Genomic DNA, 17234 nt, shown 5'->3' on the forward strand with positions numbered 1-17234 from the left:
TCTCTTCCAAAATTTAATTTTACCTTGTCATCTACAAAGGATGGTTTATACAATGGGGCAGAAAAATGAACCACACCTGGTGAGAAATCCTATGTGATGTTCCAGGCCTGGAAATGGGATGCCAAGTGTGGGTTTTTTTCCTGTTTTGATACTTGGACCGTTTCCTTGGTGCTAACTTTGTTGAAAGCAAAAATGGAACAGTATTCTAATGTGCCCAGTGACTATTAATATTTCTCTTTTACACTTTTTGTAGGATGTAAAAGATCCCCTGGCTGAAATATCCCGTGCAATAAAATCTCCAGAGGCACGCTTTTTTCCTGAGCCTTTCCTTGTTGAAGAAGGAACGAAGGATGAAATTCCCAAAGACAGGAAATTTAAGAGCCCTTTGGTCCCACCATCTCCAGTGTTATCCCAGCCAGTTGCATCAGCAGAAGCCATTGCACCTACATCACCAGCAGAGTCTCAGCCAGCAGCACCAACACTGGCTTCATCCCCGACTTCTGCTCAAATGCCTATCTGTTCCCAGCCTTTGCCTTCTGCTGAAACATCCATTCCATCCCCAGTGGAGCCTCCAGTATGTTTCCAACCTGTCCCAGCCTTAACGTCTACTCCTTTAGCCAAACTGGTCCTCAGGGGCCAGGATAGTGAGGTGGAAAAACTGGGGAGCCCTGCTACTGCAGAAGAAGCCTTGAAACGGAGTAACCTTGTAGAGGAGTTCTGGATGAAGAGTGCTGAAATCCGGAGGAGCTTAGGGCTCACCCCAGTAGACAGAAACAAACGCCCAGAGACAAACTTTACTGTATCTGCCCTTGAGACAACTCCTCTGAAGACTTTTAATAGCGAGAATATTTCAGGGGATGGAAGGATCCCTCTCGTGAAACCCCAGCCTGCCCCAAGAAGACAGGGACTGTCCAAATTAGAAAATGAGCAGATTTCTCTGCTCACTCCAAAATCTCCATCAGAAAAAGAGCTAAAGAGTGAAGTAAGGAGAGATGTATCCAGCAGTTCTGGACTTGGCCTTCAGGAGAGCTCATCTAACATGAGAACTATGGCTAGCCAGAGCTTCAACACTTCTGACTCTACCATGCTTACTCCTCCATCAAGTCCGCCACCACCACCTCCTCAGGATGAAGAACCAGCCACTTTGCGTAGAAAGAGGCATCAAGCAGTCTGGCAGAATGAGGTTGAAGCCAGGTCACCTCCAACACCAGCATCAACACCTCCTGCTCCCTCTCGCCATGAGCGGACCTCTGCTGCCAAAGAGTCGACTCAGGCCAAAAAAGACGATGTGAGGAAGTCTTTTGCAGAGAGTGTGGATGAGATTCCATTTGCTGATGATGTAGAAGACACATACGATGACAGGACAGAGGACTCAAGTCTTCATGACAAGTTCTTTACACCTCCTACCAGTAGGCCAAGGCCAGAGAAAGCACTTCTTTTGCCCTTGGTCAGAGAAAATGGTGGTCCACCCTCAATGGAAGGAGGTGTTAACCAAAAGAAGAGAGTGTTGCCTGAAATTTCTGCGGAGGCCAAGGAGCTTGCTGAAGAAAGAATGAGAGCCAGAGAGAAGTCTGTCAAGAGCCAAGCACTGCGTGATGCCCTGGCTAAACAGTTGTGTAAGATGAAAGACATGGAGATGGCTGCAGCTGCTGCTGCAGGGGCCACAAGGGCACGAAAGGCATCTTCTATGCCCTTGAAGACCAAAGAGTTGTTTTATGACTCTCCAAAGCATCTGGCCTTGAAAATAGCAGAGGGATCCACACGAAAGCACGATGCTGCTGGTGAGAAGTTCTCCACTCCTGCTGCTGATGTGGCTGGACCTGAAGGGTCTGTCACCTCTTCAGAAGGCTCCAGTGGGAAGAGTAAGAAAAGAACTTCTCTTTTCTCCCCTCGTAAGAACAAAAAGGAAAAGAAATCAAAAAATGACAGCAGGCTTTCTGATAAATCTAGTGGTGGGACAGAAGAAGCAACAAAGCCTAGGTCATTATGGAAGTCTGTTTTCTCTGGGTATAAGAAAGACAAGAAGAAAAAGACGGATGACAAATCCTGCCCAAGTACTCCCTCAAGTAGTGCCACTGTGGATTCTGGCAAGCACAAAACTTCTACCTTGGTTACAGCTGCAGGTATAATAAAAATGTGCCTCTGCATACTTCTCCTAGGTATCCTTGAAAGTAAGTTTGGCTTACTTTGTCATTCAGCTACTGTGCTGAATGACACTGCTCCCCAGTGTCAGATGGGCAGATCAAGATAAGTGCTAGCGAACTATTGTACGTTTCATATTGACAGAATTAGTTGATATGCCACTGAAAAAAATGGATCCTTCAATAAAAGCTTCACTATCGATATGTACGAGGCAGATCTGTTTTCTGCGTTAGACTGGTTTGAGAAATAAGCACTGTTTGTTGGAATCAGTTGTTTGTGACATTTCCTCTCTTTTCAATCTGATCCTCATCTTTTCCTTGGGTGGTCTGTTCTCCTGTTTTCAACCTGGCTCCATGGCTGCTGAAGACTGCAGAGATGCAGTGACTCCTGTGTTCTCAGGAATCTGGTAGCTGTCTGCTGATCTGTGAAGTGAGGATTCTGCAGCCTCGTGTAAATCTCTCACATGCCATCAAGTACAGGCAGAGATGTTTAGTGGCAAGTTTTGTTACAGTAAATAAGGTAGCCATAAATGAGATCAAAGCAAACATGTTACATTTCTCTGGCCTTGTACAAATAGCCAAAATAGTGCTAGCTGCTGTCATCCAAGTGCTGTATCTATTGTAAGAGCATTGATACAGTACAAAGGGAGAATCACAACGATTATTTTTAACAGCATTTGCAGAAAGCTATGCTCTCTTAAAATGAAGCTTCTGACTAATATTGATCATTTTTGTGGAGCAGTGCTTCTCTGATCACTCTGAAATCCCAGCTGAAGCAGCTGAGATTGGCATAAAAAGACTAAGTATTCTTGAAGGTCAGTCAAACAACTTATCAACTGAGTTCTGAAATCTTAACAGAAAGAATAGTTACCACTTCTCTAACTTCTCCTTTCTATTCCTGGCTTCTCAGATTTGCAGCTTCGGCAGCACCTGAGTTTCTCAGAGGACTCTGACCTTTCCAGTGACGATATTCTGGAACGCTCCTCACAGAAATCCAGGCGAGAGGTAGGCAGATGGAAAATGCATTTTATATGGGTCTAGCATCATGCAGATCACAAGCTCAGAGAACCACGTCAGAAACTTGGATGATAAATTTTATTGGTTTTACCGTTTCTTTTGTACAACAGGCTTTCCTGTAACTTGGCTGGCTGTTCTGCCTAAAAGTTGGTTTCACTTGGTTTCACAATTGCAAGTTACTCCCCACTGTTGTTATGTGAAGGATCTGTTGTCTCACTGTAGCATTACTTTACAACAAATATCACAGTCAGAATAATGAATTTTGTTCCTGTTGTGAGCGTGCCAATGATCTACAGAAAACAGACATTTAATGGCAGATGAGTAAATTTCACTGTCTCTAATGTTATTGCAAAAAGATAACAATGAGATAGTTCTCACTTTTTGTAAGGGTCCAATTTTAGAATATTGTTTTACCAGCCTCTTTGATAGACTGAAGTGGTAGGATTCCAAGCAAATTGCAGGCAGGAATGTACTGTTGCATACATCAAGGACATAGTCAAGACAGATCATCAACTAAGAGGTAAGCTTTAGGCAGGCTGTAGCTTTGCAGCTCATGCAGGTGTGCTTATTTTTCCTGAGAGAAGAGTGTGTACAGTCTGAATTACTACCTTTCCTTTCTGGAGAAAAGATAAGTGCATCAGCTGCTTCTTACATTTTGACACTTTGAGGACTTCTTGGCAGTTGCTGAGTATTTCTGTGTGTCTCTGTAGATAACAACTGTGAAGCTGAAATACATAACAGTGAGCCCCTATGAAATGTCAGCACATAGGGGTTGGTCTTAGCCTGGTGGTCTTGTTCCACTGTGGTCAATGATATGAACTCTGCTTCTTCTCAGAGGGCTATTTCTTGTTGCTGACCAACCTTCCCTAGCTAGTGCTATAATGCCATACTGTAAGACATATCATGACCTTCTTGCCAAAATAGCTTCACTTTAAATGGTGCTTTAAGGAAGTTGTTGAGGAGGAAAGAGGATACACCAGTGGGTCTCCATAAAAGCCCAAAGAGAAAAATACATTTAGTTTATTTGCACATATTTATATATGGTGAGAGGCAAGTGCCAAGGTTAGTTGCCTTTAAGCTATTTATTTCAATTTTAGTGAGAAATGTTAAGGAACTGCTCAATCATAGTAATGGGGAAGAGCCCTTCTTTCATTCCTGAGAGCTTCTAAGCTCTGCTAGACAGAGTTTGTGAGGTTTGGAGGAATAAATAGAGATTTCATTGACTCCACAGAGCACTAAGGCCCTTCTGCTACTGAGGAATGAAAAATGTGTTCCCCCCACCCCTTCCTGGTGATGCCTGGTTCACATGTTTAAAAAAAAAAAACTCAGGAAGAAGAGAGCATCTGAAAGGGTAGTGTTACAGACACAGTGTCTGTGCCTCCTGTCTCAAACTTGTCACCCAGTGTGCACAAATCAGTCTCAAATGGCAGAATCTAGTTGATACTTGGCTCAGATGGCAAAAGTATGGAAGTACTGCAAATTAAAGTTCTATATGTATATAATGGAATTAATTAGAGTAACTAATGAATTTAAGGCTGGTGGAAGGAGTTGATAAAGTAAGTAGGAATTTTCTGTATTTACTTACCTGTCTTTTAATCTCTCTCCCTAATTGATATAGATCTCTTCTAAGAGAAAGATTATTTTGTTTTTATTTTATTCCCTTTTTTCTCTCCCCTTTCCATTCCTCCTTGCATGCCCTCAAGGCGTTTCATGAGAAATTCTGCATTTTCCAAGAGATGCAGAAGAATGAGGTACCTGTGGTTAGCAGAGAACAGGTGTGCAATACAGGGGTTCAGATAAGAGTTGCAGAGTTACTGTTCTGCCTTGTAGGAAGCAGGGTTTTGGTAAGGTCCATGCTTGTTTTCAGACTTCAGTATGCCTTGAGTTTTTTTCCGTGCTGAGCTACTTAGATTTCAAATTGCTTTTGCAGAAGAAGAGATATCTTCACTATGCATTGGATGGGACAGGTAACAGTGGCAGATGCCTGGAATCCTAATACTGAAAATATCTCAGCAGCTCTGCCAAGGGTATGGTGGTGGTGTCTCATTTTCTCCCATTTGCTGTTGCTGAAGTTACCTTAAGAATTTCTTTGCTCAGCATCTGCCTATTTTCTAAAGAATAGTTTTGAGAATTAATTGATTTAGAGGAAACGAAACTGAGAACTCCACTTACTTAGTTTGCCTTGCTGTCAGAAGAAATGTAACTGACTGACAAAACTGGGTTTGTACTGATTTGAGGTGGGGGTTATATGTTTTAAGTTACAAACTTCCTGCTACTTATTATGGGTAAGAGTTGACCTCCTGTGTGTCACATAACTTTTATGTGAACCCCTTCTCTAAATTGATATTCTGCTTGTGCTGCTTTTTTTGGTAATTGTAGTGAGCTTGCTTCCCAGACAGCTTGCTCTGTTTAGCCTGTTCTTTGTGATCAGCAGTGAATTAATTCAGTGTCATTTAATGTAGTGTCTTTCAAGAGAAGCATCTTGTAAAGAATTCCTAATGTAAATGCCATATGGGTCTCGTTTTTATGGATGTGTGTCATTGTGAATGTGTTTGTCGTTGTTCCCGTACAGTTGTGGTATTGTGATGAAATGTATGTTTTACTACCACTGGTAGTTTGCTTTTTACTTAAGTTTGCATACATGCTGAAGTTTTTCTATGGCTTTTCATTTGTGACTCTTTTTAGTTAATTGAATGTGAAAATGCAAAATGCTGGTTGTTTGCCCAGAATAGCACAATGTACTTCATGACACAAGGAAAATTCACCTCTCTTATAATCCCTAAGTCGTTTACTTCCCTTATTTTCAAGTCCAGTGTAATGTAGAATGTCCTTGGATAGAGAAGACAGTTATTTTTCTCCACCTTCCTTTTCTCCGCCTTCCTTTTCTCCAATTTTTAGCTCCTCAAACTCTCTGGAGGCTCTCTTTTTAGACCAGGAGATTCTATTACTGTAGAACACATAACCTACTCTGAGCCCATCTGGTGTTTCTCCTGTCTCAAAGCAGTGAGGAAGATTTATGGTGTTAGTTAAATGCAAGTGGTCATTTGTATGAAGTAGAGATCATTTCAAACCATGAAATAAACACAACTCCTAGGAGAGGTTGTAAATAAGACTGCAAATGGAGAGTTGTGTGAAAAAGAAATATGTGGTTGGCTGAGCTGGTTCAGACCAAACATTACTCAGCATATGCCATTTTTCCAAATCCTAAGCTGAAATTTTGCATGTCTATGTACGCGTACTTGCTCAATGGGCATTAAAACCATAGGTAGATAAAGGCCAAATAATTCCTCTAGAAAAAGGTATTTCCAAGTTGACTGTACCTTCAGGGAGGCTGACAAAGCTAATTGCCTTCAGGAGGGTGCTAGAAACTTGATTTTGCAGACAGAAGTTCCATTGTGCTTCATCAACCTGGGTCATGTTCAGCATTTGCTTATGTTTCATTTAAAAACAGGTTTGTTTTATTACTGTGCATCTGTTTTCAATGTTGAACTGATTTTGCTTCATTTTGTATGTTTTTTTTTTTATTTTTTTTCCCTTACCATTCCCCCCTTTAAAGTCGATTTATGTACCACACGCCTTGGCATTCAAGAGATCATATTCGTCAAAGGTAGTGTCTCCATTCCCAGTAGTTGGCCATTGTTGCATTGCATGTCCCTGTATTAACCCATTGAATCCGTAGCTATCCATCACATGTACACTAACATCACAAATGTTGACTGTGCATGCGTGAGATGTTAGAAGACACTGGCAGCAAATTATTTGTAGAAGTTGTCTACCAAAAATGCATTAAGCTCCGAATTGTCTGTCTGGTTAGAATGCATGCAAATATCAGTGCACAGCAGTGTACCACTGTTCAGAGTGATGTGGATGATCTTTGAGCTTCAGAACAAGTTGGTTTTCAAGTCAATTAAATATGTATGTGTATTCTTTTTTTAATACTTAAAATATGAGTTCAAACGAATAATCACACTTTAATCAGCATCCTTCAAAATTGTTGAGTTCACTGAAATCTTTGTGAAATTCTGTACCAAGCTAAAATCAAGACAGAAGTTGCATTTCTGTTTCAGGAATGTTGCTGCTTTCTGAAATTCTTGTTCTCCTGTCTTTACAGTCACAACAGTGTTACATGGGATAGGAAAGTCACACCCTCTATCACTTTACCTTCTGATTTGGGTATAATTGTGGATTTTGTGTTTTTAAAAAAAGAAAGAAAGAGTGAAGTGTTAACTACTTGGAGCTTTAATGATGGTGCTTGCTAACCATCTGTCTGAGTTGTGACCCTACCTTAGTCTATCCACTGAAAACAATAAACCAGAGATAGATTGATGTAGCAGTACAATAACTAGATAAAGAAAATTTCAGGGTGGTCTGTCTTAATATTTTGTCCTTAAAGTTGACTGTCTGGGGAGAAGATGTCTTTCCAGAAGTGGAAGACATCAGTTTACAGCTGTCCCTTAAAGCTTATGTGTACATGGGAACAGAGTTATTTTCTTTGCTGTAGTTCATTTAATGCAGTTGTGAAGTTTCTTTGACACTCTCAAAAGTCTACAAGAGGAGGTCCTCCTAGACTACAATGCAACCAACAACCCCCATTTCCTTAATGTTAAAAAGACTTACTTATTTTTAAACGAGTTTCACTGAGAGAAAAGAAAAGGAGGAAATACGTTTCTATTTCTATACACATAGCCTTTCTCCTTTTGGATGGCTTCTGGTGTTGTAATATTCTAGTTTTAGTTTAGGGGTTGTTTACTCTGTTTTACACTGGCCAGTTTTGTTGGGTTGCTCTTGTGATAGGATTTCCCTGTCTCAAGTCATTCTGTTTTCAAATGTCTTTTTGCCTTCTTAATTCATAGAAATGTTGCAAGTATTTACACAGGCATTACAGAACTCCCAACTATGGATGTTCTTGCTCCAGAATAAAATAGGGAGAGGGGAATACCAATACAACTACACTAGTCTATAGTAATTTCTTAGCTTATACTGCTGTAACTGTTCATGAAGACATGCCTTTACCCTCTTTTAAAATTAAGTCAAGGTGACCCCTCTATATGGTACTCACAGATTTAACTAAATCGTTTTGTCTAGATCTACTGAGAAATAGAATAAAAATTTATTTGATATTTTGGGAGAGGTTTCATATAACAGTGGAAGACGGGGTGGGACATTATATAAATTCACAGCTTTGCAGTTGGCTTATATCATTCTTCACACCTGATTTGACCCTGAAATTGCTGCTCACTGCATTGTGAACACCTTGGCCTACAGAAGCTTGACTTTTGACACAGCCATGGCAAAGACAGAACACCTCCCTTCTGAGATTTTGGAAGAGAAAATGGTCATCCCTCCCCCCATACCTCTGAGCATGCAAATAAAATCTGTCCCTGTTTTTCCTTCCTTCAGAGAGCCTACACAGAAGAGGAACTGAATGCCAAGCTGACCCGGCGAGTACAGAAAGCTGCCCGTAGACAAGCCAAGCAGGAGGAGCTAAAGAGGTTACACAGAGCTCAGGTAGCGTCTCACAATCTTCTTGTCGTGGCAGACAGTTAACTCTATGCAAAAGCACAATGACATAGGAAGAATGGCTGAAAGCTATTATGATAGTTTTACAGTGAGAAAAATAATGACCATAACACCTTTCTAGCTGGAGATGAGCAAAGCATCATGCACTGAATGGAACAGTGATAGTCCAATAATACCTGATGAAGCTGCACCTATCATTGCTCTCCTAGAGTATGCTGCTGAGTGAAGTGTTACCAAATTAACCTTTAATTAACAGAGAATCTGTTGGAAAACTGCTGGCATCATCTATAGGTGATGGGATTTGTTTAAAACTCAAGGTAGGGGCTCAGCTGACTGAATAGCATCACCTTTCACTTCAGCATTTAAGAAGGTGATTGGAGTTGTAGCAAATAAGTGAGTAGCAAGGTGTTTGCAAAATTAAGGGATAGGAGGCAAGGGGGGTGGGGAGGATGTTGTCACTGGAGGGACTGTGATGCTAGCTTTTGAAACAGCATATTGTTGAATACAAATACTTGTTTTTGAAAAGGCTGATTTCACTGAAGTCGCTTAGTGTAGGGTAAGTGCTGCAGACAGAGCAAGAGAATTGCTGTTGGTGAGGTTCTCTTCCATCCTTCTCTGAACAGATCATCCAGCGGCAGCTTGAACAAGTGGAAGAGAAGCAGAGGCAACTCGAGGAGAGAGGGGTTGCTGTGGAGAAGGCCCTTCGGGGAGAAGCAGGTATCATCAGAAATTGGTTTGCCTTTTAATGTTTTCTTATCAAGTGCTTGTGCACTCGTCCATAGCTGCTTGGATTTTAGAGGCAATTGGACCATTTCAGCCTAGAGATAGAGTCCAATGTGAATCCATTCTCCTTTTTCTACTATCTTTTTTGAGGCCTTGTTTTTCCTGTGTTTCTTCTAATTCTGGGACTTCCCTGTCGGCAGAGACTTAGTTCGCTTGTCTTTGCCTGAGGCTTAGGAGGTAATTCTCCAACTGTTAATAAAGCCTGACTGTTTCTACATATTACTGGATATTGCAGCTAGGCAATTGCAGGGGTTTCCTAGCTGCAATTCACTTGAAGCTGTCACAGTAAGAGAACATTGTTTGTGTGTTAAGGAAGTAATTGTGAAATTGTGTGTGCTTTCTCTATTGTGTTGGATTATCAAAGTAGTGTCCTTACAAGGGACCATCACAGAACATCTTCCTCACTGCACAGCCCAGCACACTGGCTACTTCTGAAAAAGTTGTGCAGAGCAGAAATGCGCACGTGTACTGAAAGGTATCCATGTCAAGTGGTTAAAGGAGTGTTATGTGTATTTTAAATTAAATTAGTATCATCTGATCTGGCGAGCATACGAGTGGAGGAGTACTTAGTTCAGATAACACTGATAGTAGTATAATGATTTGGAAAAAATAATCCTCAATTGCAAGGAGTCAAATATCCAACAGGCAAATGCAGTGTCCTTATACCTGACAGGCCCAGGATTATGTACCTGATTTACAAGGGTCAGAGATGAGAAATGGTAATAGTGGAACAGGTTTTGGAAAATGTTTTGTCTTGTTGCTTGGATTGAAGAGCCACCACTATGCCTGTGAAGATGGAACTTGATTAAGCAGTGAAGGTTTACCAGAGGAAAAGTCTGTTGTGACTTCCTGCTAATTACTACTCGGCCAGGATTAGGTATGTTTGATGCTCCATAAGGGTGTGCCAAAGCAGCAGGACTGAGTGGTTACCAATGCAAACCATTGAAGACTTGAATGGTTTTGTGATCTGACTGGCTTTTTCATTTGTGAGTTCAAAAAAAATAGCCTTGTGCAAAAAACCCTTTCTTTGCAGTGGTGCCTCCTTCCTTATGCTGTGTTTTTCTCTGTATCCCCACTCTGTTCTCTGGCCTGCCAGTTACTGCACTTACTAAACCCACTTCTCTTACCTGTAATTGTTCTTTTCCTTTTTCTTCTTTTCATCTGGAAGTCTGTCTTGATTAGTCAGCTGCTAAATTACTTTCACGTAAGACATGTCAGCACAAGTGGGAAATCTTAGCAGCTGAAAGAACATTCATGATAGAATGCTCTCTCATTGAAGAATGATAGAACACCTAAAAAATGTTCAGAGAGGGCAGAATATGACCAAGAGAGAGAATTGCTACTTTATATGGAAGACTGCAGAATTAAACCCTTGTATAACTAATTTCTCACTCTGATCTTTCCCAAAATGGAAGCAGTCTTACATAAGCTTGTGTATTTGTGAATTTTCTAGCAGAATTATGAAATTGTAGGTCACTTTTTGCAAAATGAATCTCTTTTCTTCAGGAAGTCTCCAGGGAATGCTTTGCTCTTTCAACATGTTTCTATCAACAGATCATACATTCCAGTTACAGAAACTTAACTCTGTCATAACGAATTCAGCAGCCTCAAGTCATCTGGTTATTTCAAGGGATTAACAAGAAACACGTTCTTTTGGGGGGGGGAAGCATGTTCTAACCTGTGTTGACGGAAACACAAGATTGTAAATCCATGCTTCACCTCTCTAGCCATTCTTGCATAGACATTTTACATAAGTTTGCACTAAAATAACTTAATTTCTTCTTTTTAAAGTCTGCAGCATCATATTCTAAAGTACAATTAATTTCTGCTTCCAATAGCCATTAATTTTTCAGGAGGGCAATATAATTTTCTTGTTATCTGCATTGCCTAAGATACTGACCTAACAGTGACCACTGCGTACAGGAAGTACCATTGTGTAAAGGTGTAGAGTCATGATCTTTTCCCTGATCAGTCCCTCCCCTAATGAAAATGTATAAACAAAAGCTAAAAACAGAGGAAGGGCAGTGTATAAAGTGGTGTTGTCTTCTCACAAAAAAACCCAACCTCTTTCCTTTTAATAAGCTTGTACAAGGGGAAGAAATGGGGGAGGGTGGGAGGTATGCCTTCTATGCACATATGCTGTCCACAAATATAGAGAAGGATTGCAGTGCAGGATTGAAGTAATGGCTGTCCCATAGACAGCAACCAGTATTAACTGTTCTAGGACCACATATTAGGCTCTGTAATTAATGGGTTATTCAGCTTCCCTTTCAAAGAAATCACTCACTGACTCAGGTATTTGAATATGAAGTTTTAGATAGTAATAGCAGTAGTTTTCTACTACTAGATAGTTGAAAATCCTGATAGAAGAAACAGAATTCTGTACTTTGTAATGATTCTTTTCTTTTTCTGTTGTAGAAAAAGATAGACAAGACCATCTGAACTACTTCTCTGTCATTTATTATCTTTTAGCACATTGCCTGTTAAGTCATCTTTCCCGTACCCAATAGGTACAGACAGCTCAATACTCTTCCCAGGAATTTTGCTCGTTATCTGATTGATAGTTGTCAAGTTGGAGTATTTATATGATGATACTAGCTATTCAACTAATCAGACTCAGAAACATTTTGGAGGTCATTGTCAACTTCAATTTTGACAAAATAATTGCATCTTCTTGCCTACCTCCTTGCCTTTTCCTTTTTTAAATTGTCTCAGCCTCAGGCAAGGCACACTTCATCTTTTATTCTTTTAAAAGCTGAATGCTTGATCTAGCATTTAGTTTCTGATTCAGAAAATGATCTCATGCCCTATGATTACTTAATTGCCTTAATAAGTTCTCCGTGATTATCTTTTAAAATCTCAGCCTTTGGTAGTTGCATTCATTGCAAGAATGAATGATTTGGAATGTAAGCTCTATTTCAAGTGACAATGTAAGCTCTATTTCAGGTGGCAAGGTCGTCAATACAGGTGGTCTAAGCTTTTGTCATCCCTTGTTTTCCTTCCCCTCTCTCCCCATTTCTTTTGCCTCATGGTATTTAACTGCAAAGGTAAAGTAGGATAATCTCAGTGAAGAATTTTGCTATTTTTCTGCTGTCTCCCAAGAAACACCTTGAATGGTATGGCTATTGATGTAATAGTACTTTGTATTATAGTGCATTCGCCTGTTTGGACATGCTTATGACTTTGATTTCCAGTGTGGATTTTTCATTTTTTCAATTATTAACTTAAAAATATGTAAAATCAGAAATTTCTGTAACCCTTTTTTCTCCCTTATCCTACTTTAGCATAAACTTTGATAGTAATTTTTAAGAGCTAGGAAAATGTCTCCTACTGTCAGATCAATACTGAAAAATTTAAGAGCCACCTCTTTACATCAAATGAATCATATGCAGTGAGAAATAGTGCTCTCAATATTTCCATTTGTCTTTTCCCCAGAGAAACATTACACAGCGCTAAGACTCGTGGTGTACCTGTCTCTAGCAGCTGTGGACATACACATCTGTTCCACACTCCTGTGCAGGTTCTTCCCTGGCATAGATTCTGCATTAACAGAAACACACATACCCGTCTTTCTACACTTAGGCATTTGCCATTCGTGTCAGCACTCAGTCAGTGCCTTCCACCTGTGTGCTGTACGCACACAGCCTCCGCTCACTCGCCTCCAAGAAATCAACCCTTACACCTTTCCTGCAGCCGATCTAAGAAATTACACTGCTTCCTTCTGACATATTTCTCAGCATGAAAGCAACAAGACTAGTTCTGCTTTTCTCAGCACGAACAGGAAAGACATCAGTGTCAGGTACTGGTGCAGACTGAAATAGGTGAATTATCTCTGTGTAAACTTTGATTTTTCTCCTTTTAAGTCCTTGCCTGCCTGCTGGGAATTTTCTCCTTATCTTCCCGATATAAGTGTTTGTGATATATTTGTCTGTGTGTACATATATGTACATTTACAGAGAAGGAGAGACATAATTTTTATATATATATATGTGCCCACATGTATAGCTGCATGTTTCTTGTTTGCCTGTTTTTTGTTTATTTCTGTCTGTCTTTTTCTTATATATTGCTTTGATTGTGTGGGGCTAGGGTGGGTGTCTGGTTCAATAACTCTGTCTTCACCAATTCCTTGTTGTAGACTATTGGGGAGAGTCTTATTACAGTGACCTCATCGACTTGCATCTGGGTGGTATGTATAGCTGAACCTCCTGCTGACACTAACCCTGCTGACACTCCTCCCCACCCCTCCCTTCACCTACTTCTCCCATCCTTGGCTCACAAACAAGAAGAAATAGCCCTTGCACATGACTGGCTATAGCAGAACCCCTTTTCCAGCTCAGGAAGAGGAGATCCTGGCATGCTCCACAAACCATGTGTAAGGCTCCTTCTTCTATTTTCCATAGTGCTGATTATTTCAAGATTTACTTACCTTACTGTTTTCACTCCAGCCACCTTCAGCTACCATTGAAATCCGCTTCAGGAAAATATTTAGCATGAAGGGGAGAGCAGAACTGACCAGCTTCCAAGAGCTAACAGCACTGTAAAGGATTAGGCATGCCATTGCCTCCTTCTTACCCTCCTGAGGCTCATTTGCTTCTTCCAAAAAAGCCAGAGTGTGTTGATGATCTAACAAAACCAAAATGCTCCCTCAAAGGGCTTTGGAAACACTTGTAGATGACAGATACTTGTTCTTTCTTGTTTTGTCTTACTGTAAGGTTAGGAGAGAATCTACTGCTAAGAGTTCCAGTCATTTTTGGTAGAATCTGCTGTTAGTTTCCAGTCAGCCTAGCTGGCATCACTACACAGACAATAAGCTTTTTGCTATGTTATTTTCTTTTAATATCTTATTTAGAACTAAAACACATGTTACAGTGTTTACCTCTTTTTTTCACATGGCAATTATAATTTGGTCATTGCCCTGCACCATGGTTCTGCATTTCTTTAATTAATGTTACTTCCTGAATCCCTCAGTAGGTGGATAACTTTTGGGTTGCAAATTGCATTTGTTTAGCATTTACCGATCTTGAAAATTAAAATTCTCTTTGATTGTTTAATCATCCTTAATCTATTCTTATAAAATGAACACATCTGTCAGCGGATCCAAGAGAAAGCCAACTCTGCTTGGATGCCTTTTTATCTCAGAGTTTAATTTCATTTGTCTTTCAGAATATAAAGTTGCTTGATCTAAGCTGTGTTTTTGTTGAGGGGGTGTATTACAGTCCAGCTCTGCAGGGTGGAAGATCCACACACTCTAGGCCTGATGCAAGACACATTACTAGAAATCTTCCCCTGATTTTGTTGTGCTCTGCATTTGATCCTTAAACGTAATCTTTCCCAAGCTTTTAACTGTCATTTTTTTCTCCTCCTTCAGCGGGAGGCTGCCCTACAAAGTATTTAATTGTAGCTGTCTGTTGGGAATGACTCCAAATTGTCCTGGTACAATAGGCTTTTATTGAAGAACATCCACCTGAGTTCAAGTTTAAAAATGGAAGACTTTTCTCCTAAATAGACCTAATTTGTTGCCCACTTCCCCTGTGCTAATTTCGATGTGATAGTCCTCTGCTAGCCCTGTGCTTAGTTCAGTGTTCAGTCCCTCTGGCATTCTTTCCTGGTGTATCTTCTGCAGAGACACTTTGAAACTCTTCCTAGTTACGCCCATCAGGGCTGGCACATACTCTGTGAGCACAGAGTAGGAGCTGTAAAAGGGTTGATGCTGAATTACACTTAACAGACCCTTATCCCTATTTAATGCTATTTCCACTATACCTCTCCCTCCTCTTGCTTCTCCTCCTAATGCCTCTTTAGAGACAGCGATCCCATCAAAATCACTAATAGTGGCTTTAAGAAAAGCAAAATAATCTTTACTTAAAGGGACACTGTCACTTAAATTACTGTGTTGCAGAAAAAACTGAATTTAAAATTGAATTTACTTTAACCTTTTTTGCAAACCTTGTTTGCTTTTTCTGTTTCTCTGAGCTCAGACAGTCACCCCAGAGTGGTCATTTTTGATCTTCTATTACAGGCTGGTTTTATTTATATGGTGACTCAGTCACTTGGGCTTCCAACAGTCCGAGACAATGTTCAAGTTTTTTAAAAATGGTTGATATATTTTAGAACTATGTCAAGTTTCTGCTCATCTCAAAAAAATACCTTTTTCAAAACAAACTTTAAAAAACTGTAATGGGCAGTATCCCTTTAAATGCAATGAGCCAGTGTAGCCTGCTGGAGTATGTGGCTTTATAGTATTGTTTTGTTGCCTCTGTAATTTGTTTTATATTTGCTTTTGGGGCTACCAGAGCACTTTTGCCAGAAAGGATACGTTGCTCTGATGATACTTGTCACTATTCAGTGGCAGATTTAGAGCTCAGCTCCAAAATTACCATGTCTGTGCAGGATGCTGCATCTGGGGGGTAGTGCCATTAAAATCCCCAGAGCACCATGTGGCTGCATGGTCCTGCTGAGCTCTACAAGCAGCTAGCATGGCTATGTAGTTAATTATTCTACTGGAAACTTGTACCTCTGAGGCATAAGCATGACTCTGCAGTCATGCTGTCAGTAGAATGATAAGCAAAATTGCAAAATACTTTCAAAAGTTATCTGTAAGTTGGTAATAATTTTTTAATTACTAGGGCATTAATCTGGTCTGAGTTTTCTTTTACACTAATGAGAGTTGAGTTTCATTTAGTTGTTACAGATTGCGCAACAACTTCTGCAAGGGAGTGGTAACTTCTGACATCCTTGTTCGAGTTCCAGTTTGCAGGATTACAGATTCCCATTTTAACTACCCCTGTTCCTCTGCTCAGATGCCATAATTCTCTCTTCCTGTTCTGAAATGTCATGTACCGTTGCTGTAAAACAGATGTTTCATTTCACGCTACAGATGGTCACATTTCAATTCTGAGTAATTATTCCTATGTGTATATCGTATATGTGGTTATGTTAAAACATTACAAAGCTTGCAAAGTCAACTGAAATTAAGATTTTGTATTATGTGGTATCAACAGATTTATGATCTTTAGATCCACTGCAGAGAACTCTGTCTCTTGCCCTTGTGGAATGACTGGTAGAAACACTAGCTTGTCATCCTCTGTGTAGATCTTCATGGAGAGGAAATGGGACACCGTCAGTGGATTTCATAGATGTTTGCCAGCAGCTGTGGAATTGTGAGACTTGAAAACACAGATTCTGAGCCAGATACGGGAAAGATGCAGTGGTCTGGTGGACACACACCATTTGTCCCTTTTATTTACTCTTTCCAGACAGTCCTTGTTCTAATCCTGTCTTTTTCCATCCAAAGCTCCTTACTCCACTTCCATTATCATTCTCAGTACCAGTTTCTGCTTTTCAAGCATTTAATTTTAAGCCTACCTTTTTGTCAAAGAAATCCTAGTATTGTGCCCATCAGACCTCCTCTTACTCCCCACTAGCTCTTCATAGTCTAGTCTTCCCACTGACTCAGTCCCACAATTTCAGTCCTTGCCTCTGGCCTTCTCCCAGAAATTATGGGCTCTAATCCCTCTTCTACCCACCATTATTTGTCTGGAAATCTGTAGGTCATATCTTCTCCACAAATCTGCCTTCTCCTTTCATCCCTTACCCCTTTTCCCTTCTTCTCTCTGTCTCTTCTCTTTTAGTATTTTGCATTCTTAGTCTCCTTGCTTAATTTGTCCCAGCCTCAGTTCCTCCTTACCCACCGGTTCCTTGTCCCACTTTGCTCCTTGTCTGTAAAGTACCTCCATTGTTCCCTCTGCGTTCAAATGAGCGGCTTCCTTTTCC

The 17234-nt window shown here is 40.4% G+C and overlaps 1 protein-coding gene across 1 annotated transcript in view; it reads left to right on the forward strand.

The window, feature by feature from the left end:
• The window catches only part of LOC104462792 (protein-methionine sulfoxide oxidase MICAL3-like), a gene marked incomplete at its 5' end in the record, with an annotated part of 35750 nt that overhangs the window by 8191 nt on the left and 10325 nt on the right, over positions 1–17234 (forward strand). The window contains 5 exons of the mRNA XM_010074895.1: positions 254–2123; positions 3052–3146; positions 6715–6765; positions 8559–8666; positions 9302–9395. Of these exons, the coding sequence (XP_010073197.1) occupies positions 254–2123; positions 3052–3146; positions 6715–6765; positions 8559–8666; positions 9302–9395 (2218 nt within the window). The remainder of the gene's footprint in view (positions 1–253; positions 2124–3051; positions 3147–6714; positions 6766–8558; positions 8667–9301; positions 9396–17234) is intronic.

Source organism: Pterocles gutturalis, unplaced genomic scaffold (genome assembly GCF_000699245.1).
Source record: "Pterocles gutturalis isolate BGI_N339 unplaced genomic scaffold, ASM69924v1 scaffold50332, whole genome shotgun sequence".
Taxonomy (NCBI): Eukaryota; Metazoa; Chordata; class Aves; order Pterocliformes; family Pteroclidae; genus Pterocles; species Pterocles gutturalis.